Here is a 16041-nt window from a genome sequence, read left to right as displayed (position 1 = left end):
CAGGGAAGGTGACGAATGCCTGTGGAGGAACTCTGGGCAAAGAATGAACTATTCTAAGGATCAGTCCTAGAGGCAGCAAAATTGAGGCTACAATTTATGGGCTGAATGAAAATACAGTACAACTGCCACTCCAGAGACTCAAAAAACAAATAGCCTTTTCTCTGTCTCAGCTTCTTTAAGTGTAAGCGTTAATTCTTATTCTCACATTTGGTTTCATCTTTTCCAAGTTTTCCAAAGGCACAACTTTAGTTTAATCCCTCATTAACCTCATCCCTGGACTGCAAGACCTTCCTAACAGGTTGTCTTCCCTCCAGTTGCTCTGCTCCAATTGATCTTATGCACTGTTGCCATAGTTACCTTTCTAAAGAACACCATGTATGTTCCTAGCTCAAAAGCCATCAATGGCTCCCCATTGCTTACAGAATGAAACTCAAACCCTTTTGCCTGGCATTCATAAACCTCTATTATTTGGCCCCTATCAACTTTTCCAGGCTTATTTCACTATCGCATTTTTTTATATTTTTGTTGTTCAGCAAAACAGATGAGTTATGTACCAGACTACCTCCATGGCTTTAATAACATTGTTCTCTCTACCTGAAATGTTTCCTTCCCCATCTTACCTTCCTCTTCCTTTAACTTGTACATTGTCTCAATTATACTAAGCTTACAGGACCAATACCTAGAATGAGCACCTTTATTTTTCTACTTCCTACCTATTAAGCCTCCATAAAACCCTCCCCAGTCCTTGGGCCAGAAGAAATTCCTCTTCCCTGAGCACCAGGGACCCTTTGTATGGATGGGTGGTCCTGGACTTTTATACACCTGCCCTTTCACTCAGGACAGAGCTATTAATTGTCCCCTAATAGGTTTTGCCTTCTTTTATAATAGAAACCTACTTCCTGGTCACCCACAGTAACTACTTTTCCCAGCCTCACTTGCAGCTCAGGTAGCCATGTGACTAAGTTCAAGCCAGTGGGATGTGAGTTGAAGAGATGTATGTACCACCTCCAGTCTGTACCTTTAAAGAGTAAGGCCATAGCTGCTCTGTGTCCTTTTGCCTTTCCTGCTGGCTTAAACAGGGACATGGTGGCAGTGAGCCATACTGAATCAGAGAGACAAGAGCAACACATTAGGGACAGAATAAGGAGCCTGAGTCCCTGACACAGCCCTGGACAGCTAATGCCCAGACTATTACATGATCGATAAATTAACCTTTATCCTGTGTAAGTTAATATTATTTTGGGTGTATTACAGCAGCCAAACCATATCCAAACCAAAACAGACATACCTAAAATGCCTTTCCTGTGCCAAAATGCAGATTTTTTTCAGTTGCTAACAAACGTTTAAAGCTCAGTCTGGTGGTATGCCTGCCAAGTACCAGCTCAGTTTCAGCAGCATGGTTATCTTTGTACAGCAGTGCTTGTGCGTGCAAAATCTGAATACTTGATTACCTTTTGCAACATAAAAATAAGGGGGAACTAGAACAACAAAAGTACTGTAACTAGTGTTCTGTTGAGAAGTAGAGGTCATATCACCATATTAGTAAGACAAGGGTAGAAACCATTAGCCATGTAGACTCTTCGACCTCAATCAGATATTCACTGGACTTAAGCAGGCAGACCATGGATTTAATTGTGGAGGAAAGAAAAAAATTAAAGAAAAGATATCAAATACTGAAATGTATCAGGTCAGGTATAATTTAGAATTTCACATATATATCTATGAAAATGGAACCCACCTACCCCCCATATAACTGTGGTTTGACTTTCATATACATTTTTAGGAGTAAATTTTGTATGAAAGTAGGGCATTGTATAGAACTCTCTTATGGAGATTTTCACCATCTTCCCTGTATTAAAGACATTTGTGTGGGGAAAGCGGATGTGGCTCAAGCAGATGAGCACCCACTACCCACATGAGAGGTCCCAGGTTCGGTTCCCACCACCTCCTTAAAAAAACGAAAACAAACAACAAGCAAAAACAAATGAAAAAACCAGCTCAGGAGAGCCGATGTGGCTCAGTGGTTAAGCACTGGCTTCCCACATATGACATCCCAGGTTCAATATCTGCCCCTGGTACCTTAAAAAAAAAAAGGCATTTGTGTGTACGGCTCCTCTCTTCTTCTTCTATTAGGCTATGCCACATGAAAATGTGGACTTTTTTTGACCTATAAAAACAGCAATTTCATATGTTTTGTTCTAACAGATCAAAGCTTTTGGGCTTGGAGCTCTATCTAACCCATGTTTGCATCTCTCACAATATCTCATACACAAGAGTATCAATAAGAAATTTCTGGGATTAACCTTCCCACTGCTTTTGAAAAGACCTGTGTTCCCATAATATTTTGCTCATACATCTAATTTTAAAAGCCCTTTCGTAGTGTATTTGTTTACATGTCTCTCTTCCCTCTTAGAACAGGAGTCCCAGAGCTTATCTTAGTTTCCCGCAGAATCAGAATGGAGAACAGTACCCAATACGTATTTAACAAAGATTGGCTGAATAAGCAGATTGTCACACAGAAAGCTACTGCTGTAAACCACCATACAGTGATGGCTAAAGGAAGGGAGCAGTCCCCCCCTCCCAAACATTTCCTTCCTCGTCCCAACCCACACACGCTACACTCTTCTCTCCTGCACATTCCACTTTTAAAGACTAACTTAAGTTCTACTTGTTTCAGGAAACTATGCTGACTATTCCAGACCCTTTACTTATCTCTGATGATTTATCTCTGACCTCTTATCAAGCCTATTTCTATATAATACCAACAATCTCTTAATGAGATTACTATTATTTTAGCCTCTGATTATTTCCTCAATTCATATCTTCTCTTCCCAGTCAGATTTGAACCCCAGTGGATACAAGAAATAAAATTCTCTTATATTGTCTGATAACTGTACAATACTGAGCATACAGCTGGTTTTCAATAAATACCTACTGAACTTAAATCTTCAGTTTGGTCATATGCTGGCTGAGCCCTGAATCTCAGCAGAGCTGCAACACCTACGTTCCAATTCAATGGACTTGCCCAGGCCAACTAACAAACGGATGATGATGAACAACACCCATTCCAAAAAACAGAGGATCTACAACTGCAAGCATCCCCATACCCAAATCCCCAAAACTGAGGAATGAACAAACATAAGGGGAGAAAGCAACTATGGTAAAACAGACTTACTATTCTAGCAATGGAAAAACATGGATCATTGATATAAAGGCAGTGGCCACCAGAGGTTCTGAGGGGAGAGAGAGGAAAGGATAGGTGTAATATGGGACATTTGGCGGACATTGAAATCGTCCTGCATGACACTGCAATGACGGATACAGGCTATTATACATTTTGTCAAAACCTATAAAATTGTGTGGGGCAAAGTGTAAACTATAACGTTAACTAAACTATAGTCTATGGTCAGTAGCAATGCTTTAATATGTGTTCATCAATTGTAACAAATGTACCACACGAATGAAAGATGTTGTTAAAATGGGAAAGTATGAGAGTAGGAGGGGGTGGGATATATGGGAATCCCCTATATTTCTGATGTAACATTTATGTAATCTAAAGCTTCTTTAAAAATAAAAATATATATTAAAAAATACTCAGTGGTTCTTTGGGGGAAAAATGGGTGTCAGGCACTAGGTTTATCAAAAGAGAAATCAATTCTTCCATCCTTGGAGAAAACACCCTATTCCTTTATGTCATCTTAATCAGCAATGCAGATGACTTAAAGATGAGCACATTTATACTTTAAATTTGTAATAAATATGTCCCTTAAATGGAAAGTTTGGTATAGTACTAAAAATCAAGTGTTATTTTAAATCTTGAAGGAGTTTACCAACAGAATAAACTCAACTTTGAGGCATTTTTCTAAAGTGAATAATCCTCCCACCCACTGAAGTCTTCACTTATCAAATACAAAAGTAACAGTTTATTATATCAGGATTGCTTATAGTATAGAGAACAGGACTTGGGAAAGATAGGGGACTCTGGGGAGAAAACATCTGGAGGAAATTCTCATTCTGGCTTATATTGTGAGCATAATATATTCTCAATCTTAGCTTCCACATTGCTCAGAGCTGGCATGTAAACTATAATTTATGTCCTATATTCTTAAGGGTAATAAACAAAAATAGAAAATAGGAAAAATAAGATACTTTTGGTATTACTTCCTAAATCCATCTATTCATTTACTCATTCAGCAGTATTTTCTGAACATCTATTATATAACACACATTATGTTAGGTACTGTGGGAGATGGAAAGATGACTCAAACAAGCTTATACAGTCCAAATAAGGAAAGATAATATAAGGCAGCCAGTGCTAAATTTCCTAAGAGAAGACAAATAAAAATGCTGTAAGAATTCAAAATAGGAAGAGCATTCTCCCTTCTGGGGGAATCAGGAAAGTTCTTGAAATGGGTAGCACCTGAGATGGATCCTAAAATGCAGGTATGGCTTAAACATGCAGAGATGTGACAAATGGGCACATAATTTCAAATAACAGGAAAGGTCCACTGGGAGGAATGTTCTGTTTGGCTAGAGTATAGTGGAGCAGCAGGAATAGGAAATAAGATTGGAAAGCAGGTCTGGGCCAGATGTAGAGGGATTTGAAAACAAAGCCAAGAAGTATGCACCTTTGCAAACAGAGCAACTCTTCTCAAACTTTAATGTTGACAGAAATCACCTGGGGATATTGTTATATAGAGCTAGGATAGGGCTTAAGAGTTTGCCTTTTTAACATCCCAGGTGATACTGATGCTGGGAGACCACACCTTCAGTCTCCCAATGGGAAGTCACCACAGTTTGGTACAAAGTTAAGTGCCTGATAGCCAGTGTGTTCCACAAAGACTAAATCTCATAATAATGTATCAGGCAGCCTGGAATGAAGAGAAGCTATAAACCGTGGCCCTCAACTATGGCTTCATTAAAATCACTTGGGGAGAGCGGATGTGACTCAAGCAGTTGGGCACCCATCTCCCACATGGGAGGTCCTGGGTTCGATTCCAAATGCCTTCTGAAAATACAAAAACAAACAACAAGCAAAACAAATGGAAACACCAACTCAGGGAGGCTGATGTGGCTCCACAGCTGAATACTGGCTTCCCACATATGAGGCCCCGGGTTCAATCTCTGGCCCTAGTACCTCAAAAAAGTTAAAAAAAATAATAAAAAAAAAATCACCTGGGAATCTTTTACAATGGTTACCCAGGCTCCCTCCCAGAGATTATGATTTAATCAGTCTGGAGGGGAGCCCAGACTTCGGTATTTTTAAAAAGTTCTCCAGGGGATTCTAATGTGCAGGCAGGGTTGAGCACTTCTGCTATAGATCATGTAGTAAGAATCGCAATTGTTCAGTCAAACGATGATGGTGACTAAACTAGGATACTGGTGAAGGAAACAGAATGAAGAAGCCAGCTGTCTAACAATTATAAATGTAGAAGGAATAGACCTTAGCAGCTGCCTGGGCAGGGATTTAGATGTATGGCTATAACATTAAACATTTCTTCTGGTTAAAGACAGTTTGGTGAAATGGTTAAGAAGCCAGACCCTGGAGCCCAACTGTCTGGGTTTGAATTCCAGCTCTGCTATTTATTGAGAGTGAGAAAGAGAGAGAATGAGAGAGGAAGCATGAATTCGAATGCTTTTGACCTTGGGCAAATTCCTTAACCTCTTCATGCCTCAAGTTTCCTCATTTGTAAATTGGGGATAATTAATAAACATAACATGCGAAGTTGTTGTGGAGATTGCGTGATTTAACATATATTTCAACAACTTAGAACCATGTTTGGTACATAGAAGAAATTAAAAAGTGTTTGCTCTCATCTATTTTGACTTCTCCAGGATGTTGAAATGCATGTAAAACTGATCAGGAAAAAAGTCCCCGAGGGCCCTCCACCCTCAGCCAATCTGAAGCCTGGTTCATGAATCCAAATGGCTCAAGGTGGTACACCCTGACTCCCTCCATTCTGGACTATACTCTCAAGATCTCTACAAGGAATAGCCACAGAGGTCCCTACTTGAACTGCTGGTCCTTGGTGCTGCGTGTCTTAGCTAGAAAGCGCTCAGCCAGCTTCTCCAGGTTGCGGGAATAGTCCATCTCAATCTCAGCCTTCTTCCGGAAGAAGTCCTGGAGGTCCTGCAACAGCTGCACCCGAAGCTCACACTGCTGGTCCAAGCATTTCATCTGCTCTGTGAGCTGAGCACGAATCTCTGCAGCAAAAATGAGGGAAGATGGTCAGTTCAAGATTCCTAAACCATCAACCATACACATCAGCATCTACAGGCCATGAATTCCATTTAATTGTTCCCTGCACCCAGGGGAATTCAAAACCCTTAATAAAAAAGCCTAAAGTCTCAACTGGCCACATTATGTGAAGTACCACCAACACTTCTCAGACCACTGAGAAACACTGTGAATCAGGAATTAAAGGAATCATTTAAGAAAAACTGCTTATTAGAATAATATTCAGAGCTATCATTTATTGAGCAACTTACTGTGTTTCTGACACTCAGAGTCCAAATGAATCATCTCCTGATCCCTTATTAGGTAGGTACTACTTTCATCCCCATTTTAAAGATGAGAAAACTGAATCCTGAAGAAATCAAGCTATTATGAAATGAAGCAGGACTTCAAACACCGACAGACTGACTCTGGAGCCCAAGCTACATATTTATACTTCCTCCCATCAGTTCAAAATGTTTTTCAACATTTTCATGAAGCAGGGTCAGGATATTTTAATGGAGGTGGAAAAGGACCCTACGCAAGGTCAAATGGTGACAACTGAGAATGAAAGAAGCAACCAGACTTCTAGGTAAGCTACCCACTTGCTATCAACAGATTCCATAGTTTCCAATATTACATAAAGTAAGTCAATCTTCAAGAGATTGACTTGTGATGAGAGTTTTCACTAGCAAACATCACTCATCTCAGTTGCTTCATCCTTATCAAGACTTCAGAGCCAGAAACATTCCTGGTTAAGCTCTAAGCTGGCAGACTTCTGGCTGGCCAGAGTCCTGGTACAGAGCTAGCAAACACCCTCTCTCTGGAACTGCAGCAATGGCAGCTCCATATACAACCAGATCTGCCTCAAATGCATGACTGCATTTGTTACTGATAACAGACACTAATCAGACAGAGGTACAGGAGGCAGACCTGGCACCCACAGGAAGCAGCCTGCCAAAACCAGACTGCTCTTCCATTCAGAGAAGGTCTGCAGTGAGTATCCTGTTCAAGCTATGTCCCAATTCCCATCTGAGTCAGAATGGAGTCATTTCTGTCATCCTCTTCCCTTGCAAGCATCTGTATTATGCCTTTTTTTTTTTTTTTTTTTTTTAGGATTCACCAGATATTGAACACAGGACCTCATAAATGGGAAGCAGGCACTCAACCACTGAGCTCTATCTGCTCCCCAGTAAAATTTGTTTTTGTTTGTTTTAGGAGGTACTGGGGATCGAACACGGGACCTTGTACGTGGGAAGCAGCCACTCAACCACTTGAGATATAGCTGCTGTCCTATATTATGCCTTTCTGTCTACACTACGAAATGCATAAGGGATGTGGAGTTGAGTTTTCATTTAAGGTATAAATAAAGCAGTGGCAAATCCAGTACTGGGGATATGATGGTCAAAGGTTTGCCAATCACTCCTTTCATGAGGCATTTAACTTTGCTGTGAAATAGTTAGGGGTCCATAATCTATCCCCATTTCCTATCTTCATTTTTTGTTTGTTTTTACAGATATCTGTATGTAGCACAAGTATCTGGATATTTCTTGGTGACCAGTAAATGCAGTTCTCACTTTCTTAATCCCTGCCCCTCCCCCTTGTCAATATAGTGCCAACCAGACCTGTGGTAACCTCACCTGAACTGAAACTGAGCACCAGAGGATTGTTTTAAGCAGACAGAAGGCTGTGCAGAAAAGCCGCCTACCTCATCACTCATCAGAGCTCTCTTGTTCTGTGTTTTTTGGAGTCTGATTACAAGGGTGCTGAGGTAAAGATCTGCAGAGGTCATGTCAGGCATCTGGTTCTTGCAAGGGACTCCTGGGCCTCTTAGGGCCTTTGTTGAGAGAATGTTTCTAAAGGCATGCGTCCCCTTCTAACTTTTAAAGAAATACTGGCATTATTAGCCACTGGTGCACAGATTGTGGATGAAAAGAATATTCAAACGTTGTTTTTAAAAATAAAAAATATATATATTTATTTATTCCACCTACCCTTCCACCTCCACCCCCCATGTTGTCTGCACTCTATGTCCATTCTTTAGGCAGCACCGGAATCAATCCTGAGACCTTCCAGAGTGCTCAATCTCTTGCACCACCTCAGCTCCCTGGTCTGCTGCATCTCTTATTGTCTCTCCTGTGTGTCTCTTTCTGGCATGTCATCTAGCTGTGCCAGCTCTCCACTTGGGCAAGCTTCTGTGAGGGCAAGCACTCTGCATGGGCCAGCATTACACGTGGACCAGCCCACTACACAGGCCAGCTTGCCTTCACCAGGAGGAACCGGGAATTGAACCCTGGACATCCCATATTGTAGATGTGAGCCCAATCACCTGAGCCACATCGAAGTCCCTCAAATATTCTTTGATATTATTTACAACTTGCCCCTTAAATATGAATTGGTGCTTCTTAGAGCAGAAAGGCTCTCGAGTTAGTAAAAGATGTGCAAGGAGATGTGGATTGGCAGTAGAGCTGTCAGTCCCCTCTAAGTCACCTAAAATTCACTTAAAGCTTTGCCTCAGTAATCTCACTAGCCAGGGAAGCAGAAAGGAACATACAAGATGGGAGAAGAGGGTGCTATGCAAATCCCCATGATACCCATGAAGTTCTAGAGATAAGCCGTTCCAGTGTTGTACTGTCCAAGGAATAAGCACTCCACAGGAGGTCTCTGAGGTACATGAATTAACCTAAGGAGTTCCCAAGCATATCCAGCCAGCATTCTATTTCTGCCATGATTTCCCAGTGGTCTCAAAGAGTGGGCAGTGCAGCATAAACTGCATCCCACCCTCAGGCATCCCTTCCCAGTCCCTGAAGGGAAGGGAGCAAGTGTTTACTGAACTTCTCCTATGGGCCTTTTTATACATCACCTCATTTAATCCCCACAGCTAGTCTATAAGGTATCCCCAATTATCCTGATGACAGAGATGAGAAAACTGAAGGAAGAAAGGTTAAGTAATTTACCAAAAGGCCACACAATTTGGTAAGTGTGGGGCTGAAGGTAAATTAAAGGTTTCTCTGACTTGTCAAGGAAGTTGGTAGTGGAGAAGGCACACAAGAGAAACAGAACACCTGCTTTGAGTCTCGAATGTATTTCTGAGTACATCAGAGGAACTACACCTCCAGTGCTAGAACACCCCCTTCTCCACCTTCCGGCTGAGGAATGACTCAGCTCCTCAGGGTCAAGTTGGACCAGCCCACTGACTCATTGGCTAGCCTGTGTTTCGACTAGCCCACAGCTGGGCTGGATCCCCTCCCTACTTCCTAGATCTACTCTACAGGGCAGCTTTGGAGGGCATGTTTTTCTTATCCGATGAGCATACCCTGAGGTTTGCCAGTAAGCCCCGAGGACAGAAAAAGTGAGAAGGGGATATTCCCTCTCCTAATCCAGGAAAAGAAAAGTCCCCATTAATAGATACCATCTGCCACTGTAGTTTTTTTGTGAAATGGCATCGCAGAGCTTTCTTCCTCCCACCCCACAACCCTCCATGATGAAGCCTCCCTTGCTACCACTCTTAGAACATCCACACAGGCATTTAAGGAAGACTCTAATTACCCCAACCACTCCAAGGCCTGCAGTTCCAGTACAGAAGGGCTGCACTTTCCAAGGCGGAATGTGCTGCCTCAGGCCTTTGTTGCTGCTGATGCTCAAAGACAAACAGTGGTCCCCAAGAAGGCAGCTGGGTTGGCCTCAGTCCTTTGTTTATGTGTTTAAGGGGCAAGACACTGAATGCCTTTATGCCTGGGCCATGTGCCCAGGCTGGAGGCCCCTCTGCACCCTGGCCTCCCAACAAACCATGAGGGCAGAAAGAAGAAAGGGCAATTTATAAAAACATGGAAGAAGCCCTCACAGTTTCCTCATGTGCTTAGCGAGTATCACGCGTACACTTGTGCACACTGACAGACACACACACTCACTCTACCCACATCGTGGTACTCTACACCAACTCAAGAAGGCTTTACAAATCCAGTGGACAGTTGGAATATCTATGAGGAGAATGGGGTCCTTGTAGATTCTGTGCCAAGAACTACATAGGAAGAAGTCAAGCTCTAATTTTCTAGAAGTAGCTGTATCTCAGGGGGATGAAAGAATTCCCTGGCTATCCACAAACTCAAAGTACTAAGGTCACCATGAACTACCTGGAATTGATCTCCCGTGTGAACCCAACACAGCTCATTTATTCAGCAAATCTTTCCTGAGCTCCTACTGTATGGCGGGCCCTGTGCTGGTTATATGGATAGAGGCTGGCTTCTCAAGGAAGAGGAAGGAGAGGAAATGATTTTGCTTTGAATATTGTTTATTATAACAAAGCCATAGCCCAGCCTGAAGACCTAAGATTTAAAAATCATCAGTAGCAAACAGAAAAGAAATCAAGTAGCAAGACCAAGAAAAATTCAATATCCTCAGACTCTATTATTATTATTTTTTAATAACATAAGTAGAACTGCAGCTTTCCTTGCAGGACAGATTAAACTTTTAGAACAAGTTTCCTGAGCATCAGAATTGACGTGCAGTTGATTCTTCATTCAAAGATTCAAGGCAAAATTTAAGCCAACCTATTCTGAAATTAGACAGTAGTGATTGTGGTCCAACCCTCTGAATATACTAAAAAAACCAGTGAAGTGTAGATTTTTAAAGGATGACTGTAACAGTATATTAATTATATCTTGGAAGCAGACTTGGCCCAGTGGTTAGGGCATCCATCTATCACATGGGAAGTCCGCAGTTCAAACCCCGGGCCTCCTTGACCCGTGTGGAGCTGGTCCATGCACAGTGCTGATGCGCGCAAGGAGTGCCCTGCCTCGCAGGGTTGTCCCCGCATAGGGGGGCCCCACGTGCAAGGAGTGTGCCCTGTAAGGAGAGCCGCCCAGCGTGAAAGAAAGTGCAGCCTGCCCAGGAACGGCACCACACACACGGAGAGCTGACATAACAAGATGACGCAACAAAAAGAAACAGAGTCCTGTGCCGCTGACGACAACAGAAGCGGACAAAGAAGAACACACAGCAAATAGGCACAGAACAGACAACTGGGGTGGGGGAGGGGAAAGGGGAGAGAAAATAAATAAGTCTTTAAAAAAAATTATATCTCAATTACAGAATAGATTTTTAAAAATTGAACCCCACCAAATAGCATGCTCTGTTGAGCACCATCCTTCAGCTAAAGGGAAAATGGCACCAAATGGAGGAAGGAATTTCTCCAACTGTATGGGCTGAATCTCAGTTCTGCCTTGAATATTCCTAGAGCAAACCTTGGAAGCTGCCCCTCTGGACAACAGGCTTGGCCAAGACATTGAACTCTACTAGCTGATCACCATTCCATCATTTCTGAAGGGCATCAGATCAAAACCTGGCAAGGAATGTTTTTATGCCTGAGTTCAGATCCAGGATCAGCAGACACATCCAGCAAAGCTTCCCCTGGGAAATGCTGACTCCATGTTCAAGCTTGGCCACAGCTGAAATACTAACTACACCTGTTCTGGGAATTCAGAGGAGGTTCATTTCCCTTTTGGAAAGATGCTGAAGAATCACAACAAAGATAAAACTGCAAAAACAACTAGTCCTAATAGGATACTGATCATTTAACAAAATCAGGGTCCTGCCACATGTACAATCAAGTAGACTAAATTGTAACACCTACCAATTCAGGCGACACTGTCCTGAAAACTGCCCTCCAGAGATCATCCTAGCAATTCACCACTCAGCAGAGTGTAAGGGGGTGAGTCGTGTTCCATTTACAGACTTTCAATTCAGAGATATTAGCCCTTTTCTTTCCCTCTTTCCAAATTTACCTCCTCCTTCAGGAATTTTCTCTGATTAAGTCATGTGGAACCTCCTATGAATCTCGTATTTCTGAGGAGAAAAGGGGGGTTGAAGGGCAGGCTGGGAGAAAGATGTACCCTTTAAGGAGAATAACATAAGCATGCCCTTCCCTTCTCCTTGATGTGGGGATACCTAGGGGGTAGGAGCTGCGACACCCATAGCATGTTTCTGTTCAGTGTGCACGGAACAATGAGATCAGCCCATTGGGAACCTGGACTGACTGCCAGTCTTTTTCCACAAAATCTGGCTCACCTGTTTGGCAAACACATGATGTCACCTCAGCCATCTCAGGAATATTCATTCCTAGTCTCTTTCCAGCAAGTGTTATATAAGAATACAATTGAGGCTTTCATCAGGTCCACTCTTTATCTCTAACTGAGACCTCTTATCGCAACAGTAATCAGCCCCAATCAAAGCTGTTCCCCAGGAAACAAAATGCCAGAAAGCCTGCCAAGCCTAGCTCTTTACCCTGTTGGTTGGTTTTCTACAAACTTATGTCCATTCTACTTTTAGTAATGGGAGGACCCTTAAAAATCCTTGTTGGACAGAAGAGCCCAGAAATGAAAAGGGAATTGCCCGAGAACACACAGCTATTTAGTCCCAGATGTAGGACTAGAACCCAGGTCTCTGGATTCCCAAGCCAATGTTCTTTCTTATTTAATCTTATTGCAAACATTTATTTGAAAAAATAAATGGGAATACAAAGACAAAAGCCCTCCCTCCAAATTAGCAGGGTAGTAGGCAGAAACAAGTAAAAAGCCCATAACAAACAAGGTAAAATAATAATAATATAAAGAAACAAGATAGGCACCCCGTGCTATAAGAGCAGAGAAAGGAGACATATCACCACCCTCAATCCCACTTGCTTTACCACCTCTTAGTGACTTGCATTGTCACTTAGTTATGAGTACTCAGTATTCCAAGAAAAGGCCATCAAGCTACATTCAGTAAAGTTGAAAAGAGTAAATAATCTTACTCAAAGACTGACAGTCCTTTCCCTGCTATTTTACACTACTGAATATGACACAAAAAATACTCATATTCCATTAGTTACTCCAATTAACCAACCAACAAAGAAAAGCTTCTGGAATATGTAGATATCGTAGATATTTATTGTTTTTCCATCTTTGCATCTATGCCTTCCCCCACTCTTAGTCCATGTGCTTTTGGGAAAGCTGATTCCACTCCTGCTGCATCCAAAGAGGGTGGATGTTACCATCTGGGCCTTGGTTGGGAGCTACCAAAACCTGGGGACAGTGAGGGTGGAAGCCTGAAACTGCTGTCACCATCCTGCCACCACAAGTGGAAAGCCTGTTTGAGAATGGAGCTGGTCAAGAGGAAGCTGAAAGATAGGGAAAAGGGAACTTGAGCCCCTGAATCAGGTTATGGCCAGAAGCCAGCTCTCTCCCTGGAACTCTCAGTCACACAAACCAACTCATTCACTTAAAAAAAAGAAAAAAGAAAAAAAAGGAGAAGTTGTAGGATTACAGAAAAATCATGCAGAAAATACAGAGTTGCCATATAACCCCTCTCACATTCAGTTTTCCCTAATATTAACACTTGGCATTAGTGTGGTACCTTTGCTACAACTGATTAAACAGTAATATTATAATTATACCATCAACTGTGGTCCATAGTTTACATTAAGTGTCACTTTTTCTCTTATAAATCCTATGGTTTTCTTTTAATTTTTATTCTATTAACATATATATAACCTAAATTTTCCCCTTCAAACTACATTCAAATGTATATTTCAGTGCTGTTGATTACATTCAAATTGCTATGCTACCATTACCACCATCCACTACCAAAACTTTTCCATCACACTAAACAGAAATTCTGTACCAATTAAGCATTAAGTTCCCATTCCCTACCCCCAACCCAGTTCCTGGTAGCCTATATTCTGGTTTCCAACTCTACGAATTTGCTTATTCTTATTATTTAATATAATGAGATCTTATATTTGTCCTTTTGTGCCTGGCTTATTTCACTCAACAAGATGTCTTCAAGGTTTCCATATGTTGTTGCATGTATCAGAACTTCAATTCTTTTTACAGCTGAGTAATACTCCACTATATGGATATGCCACATTTTGTTTATTCATTTATTGGATGATGGACACTTGGGTTGGTTCCATCTTTTGGCAATTGTGAATAAGGCTGCTATGAGCACCAGTGTGCAAATGTCTGTTCAAGTCTCTGCTTTCAATACTTTTGGGTATATACCCAGAGTGGGAATACCATGTTACATGGTACAGCAGTTTGATACGGTTATGAATTCCAAAAACAGATATTGGATTATGTTTGTAATCTGTATCTGGGCATGATTAAGTTATGATTAGGGCTTTGATTGGGTCATGTCATTAGAGTCCCCACCAGGGGGTGGGGACTCACAGATATAAGGCAGGGCAAAGGACAGTGTTGAGGGTTTTTGATGCTGGAGTTCTGATGTTGGAGTTTGTTGCTGAAGCCTTAAGCTGGAGCCCTGGGAAGTAAGCTCACAGAGGAAAGAGAAGCCAGCCCCAGGAAGAAAGGAACGCTGAGCCCAGAGAGAAGCAAGACCCTGGGAGGGAGGAACCCAGGAAGCCTGAACCCTCACAGCCGTTGGCAGCCATCTTGCTCCAACACATGAAAATAGACTTTGGTAAGCGAAGTAACTTATGCTTTATGACCTGGTATCTGTAAGCTCCTACCCCAAATAAATACCCTTTATAAAACCAACCAATTTCTGGTATTTTGCATCAGTACCCCTTTGCTGACTAATACATATGGTAATTCCATACTTAAGTATCTGAGGAACCACCAAACTGCCTTCCACAGTAGTTGCACCATTTTACATTCTCAGAAACAATGAATGAGCATCCCTATTTCTCCCCATCTTTTTCAAAAAAAAAAAAAAAATTTTTTTTTAAATAGTAGCCACTCTAATTGGTATGAAATGGTATTTCATTGTGGTTTTGATTTGCATGTCCCTAAAGGCTAATGATACTAGCATTTTTCATGTACTTATTGGCCATTTGTACATCTTTGAAGAAATGTCTATTTAAATCTTTTTCCTATTTTTTAATTGGGTTATTTGTCTTTTTGCTGTTGAGTTATAGGATTTCCTTACATATTCTGGGTTTCAAACCCTTACTGGTATTGTGGTTTCCAAATTTTTCCCATTCTCTAGGTTGTCTTTTATTTTCATGATGGAGTCCCATGATGCACAAAAGTTTTCAATATTGGTGAAGTCCCATTTATCTATTTTCTCTTTTGATGCTCGTGCTTTTGATATAAAGTTTAAGAAACCATTGCCTTAACATAATGTACACTTGAAAAAAAAGAGAAGAAAAGAAAATACAAAAGAAAACAGAAGACAAGAAAACATTGCCTAACATAAGGTCCTGAAGATTTCCCTATATTTTCTTCTAGGAATTTCGGTTCTTACTATTAGGTCTTTAATCCATGTTGAGTTCATTTTTGTATATGGTGTGAGGTAGATAGTCCACCATCATTCTTTTGCATATAGATATAGTTTTCCCAGCACCATTTCTTGAAAAGATTATTCTTTCCCTATTGAATGGACTTGGCACCTTTGTCAAAAATCAATTGACCATGGATGTGAGGGTCTATTTCTGAACTCTCTATTTGATTCTATTGGTCTATATGTCTGTCCTTGTGCAGTACCATGACATTTTGATTACTGTGGCTTCAAAATACAATGGTACTTTGGTACTTATCATTAATTGGATCCAGGAGGCACAACAAGTACCAAAAACACAAGTACCAAACAAATTTTTCCCATAAGGAATAATGTAAATAAATTTAATGCATTCCGAAACCAAATGCACATTTTTAAGGTAGTATGTAAAAGATAAGTAGCATATCATTACTTTATATGAGAAATAAACCTAAAAATTAATAAATACTTAGATTAAATAAAATAAAAACTTTACCTAACCTGTACTGAGAAGAGCCCAATGGCCTAATGGGATGGTGGGAGGAGAGTGGTGAGAAGGAGAGGTTACATGG

At 41.2% G+C, this 16041-nt stretch overlaps 1 protein-coding gene across 9 annotated transcripts in view; it reads right to left on the bottom strand.

Annotated features, from left to right (window-relative positions):
* Positions 1-16041, bottom strand: part of SRGAP2 (SLIT-ROBO Rho GTPase activating protein 2) — a 261250-nt gene that overhangs the window by 147509 nt on the left and 97700 nt on the right. For all 9 annotated transcript variants that reach the window (XR_011645545.1, XR_011645544.1, XM_058275104.2 and 6 more), the window contains exon 3: positions 6012-6204. Coding sequence is in view for 7 of the 9 variants with exons in the window: in XM_058275104.2 (XP_058131087.1) it covers positions 6012-6204 (193 nt within the window). In the remaining 2 variants the exon portion in view is untranslated. The remainder of the gene's footprint in view (positions 1-6011; positions 6205-16041) is intronic.

This window comes from Dasypus novemcinctus, chromosome 13, assembly GCF_030445035.2.
Source record: "Dasypus novemcinctus isolate mDasNov1 chromosome 13, mDasNov1.1.hap2, whole genome shotgun sequence".
Lineage (NCBI taxonomy): Eukaryota > Metazoa > Chordata > Mammalia > Cingulata > Dasypodidae > Dasypus > Dasypus novemcinctus.
The sequence above is the reverse complement of the archived record's forward strand: the minus strand, read 5'-3'. Positions and strand labels throughout refer to the sequence as shown.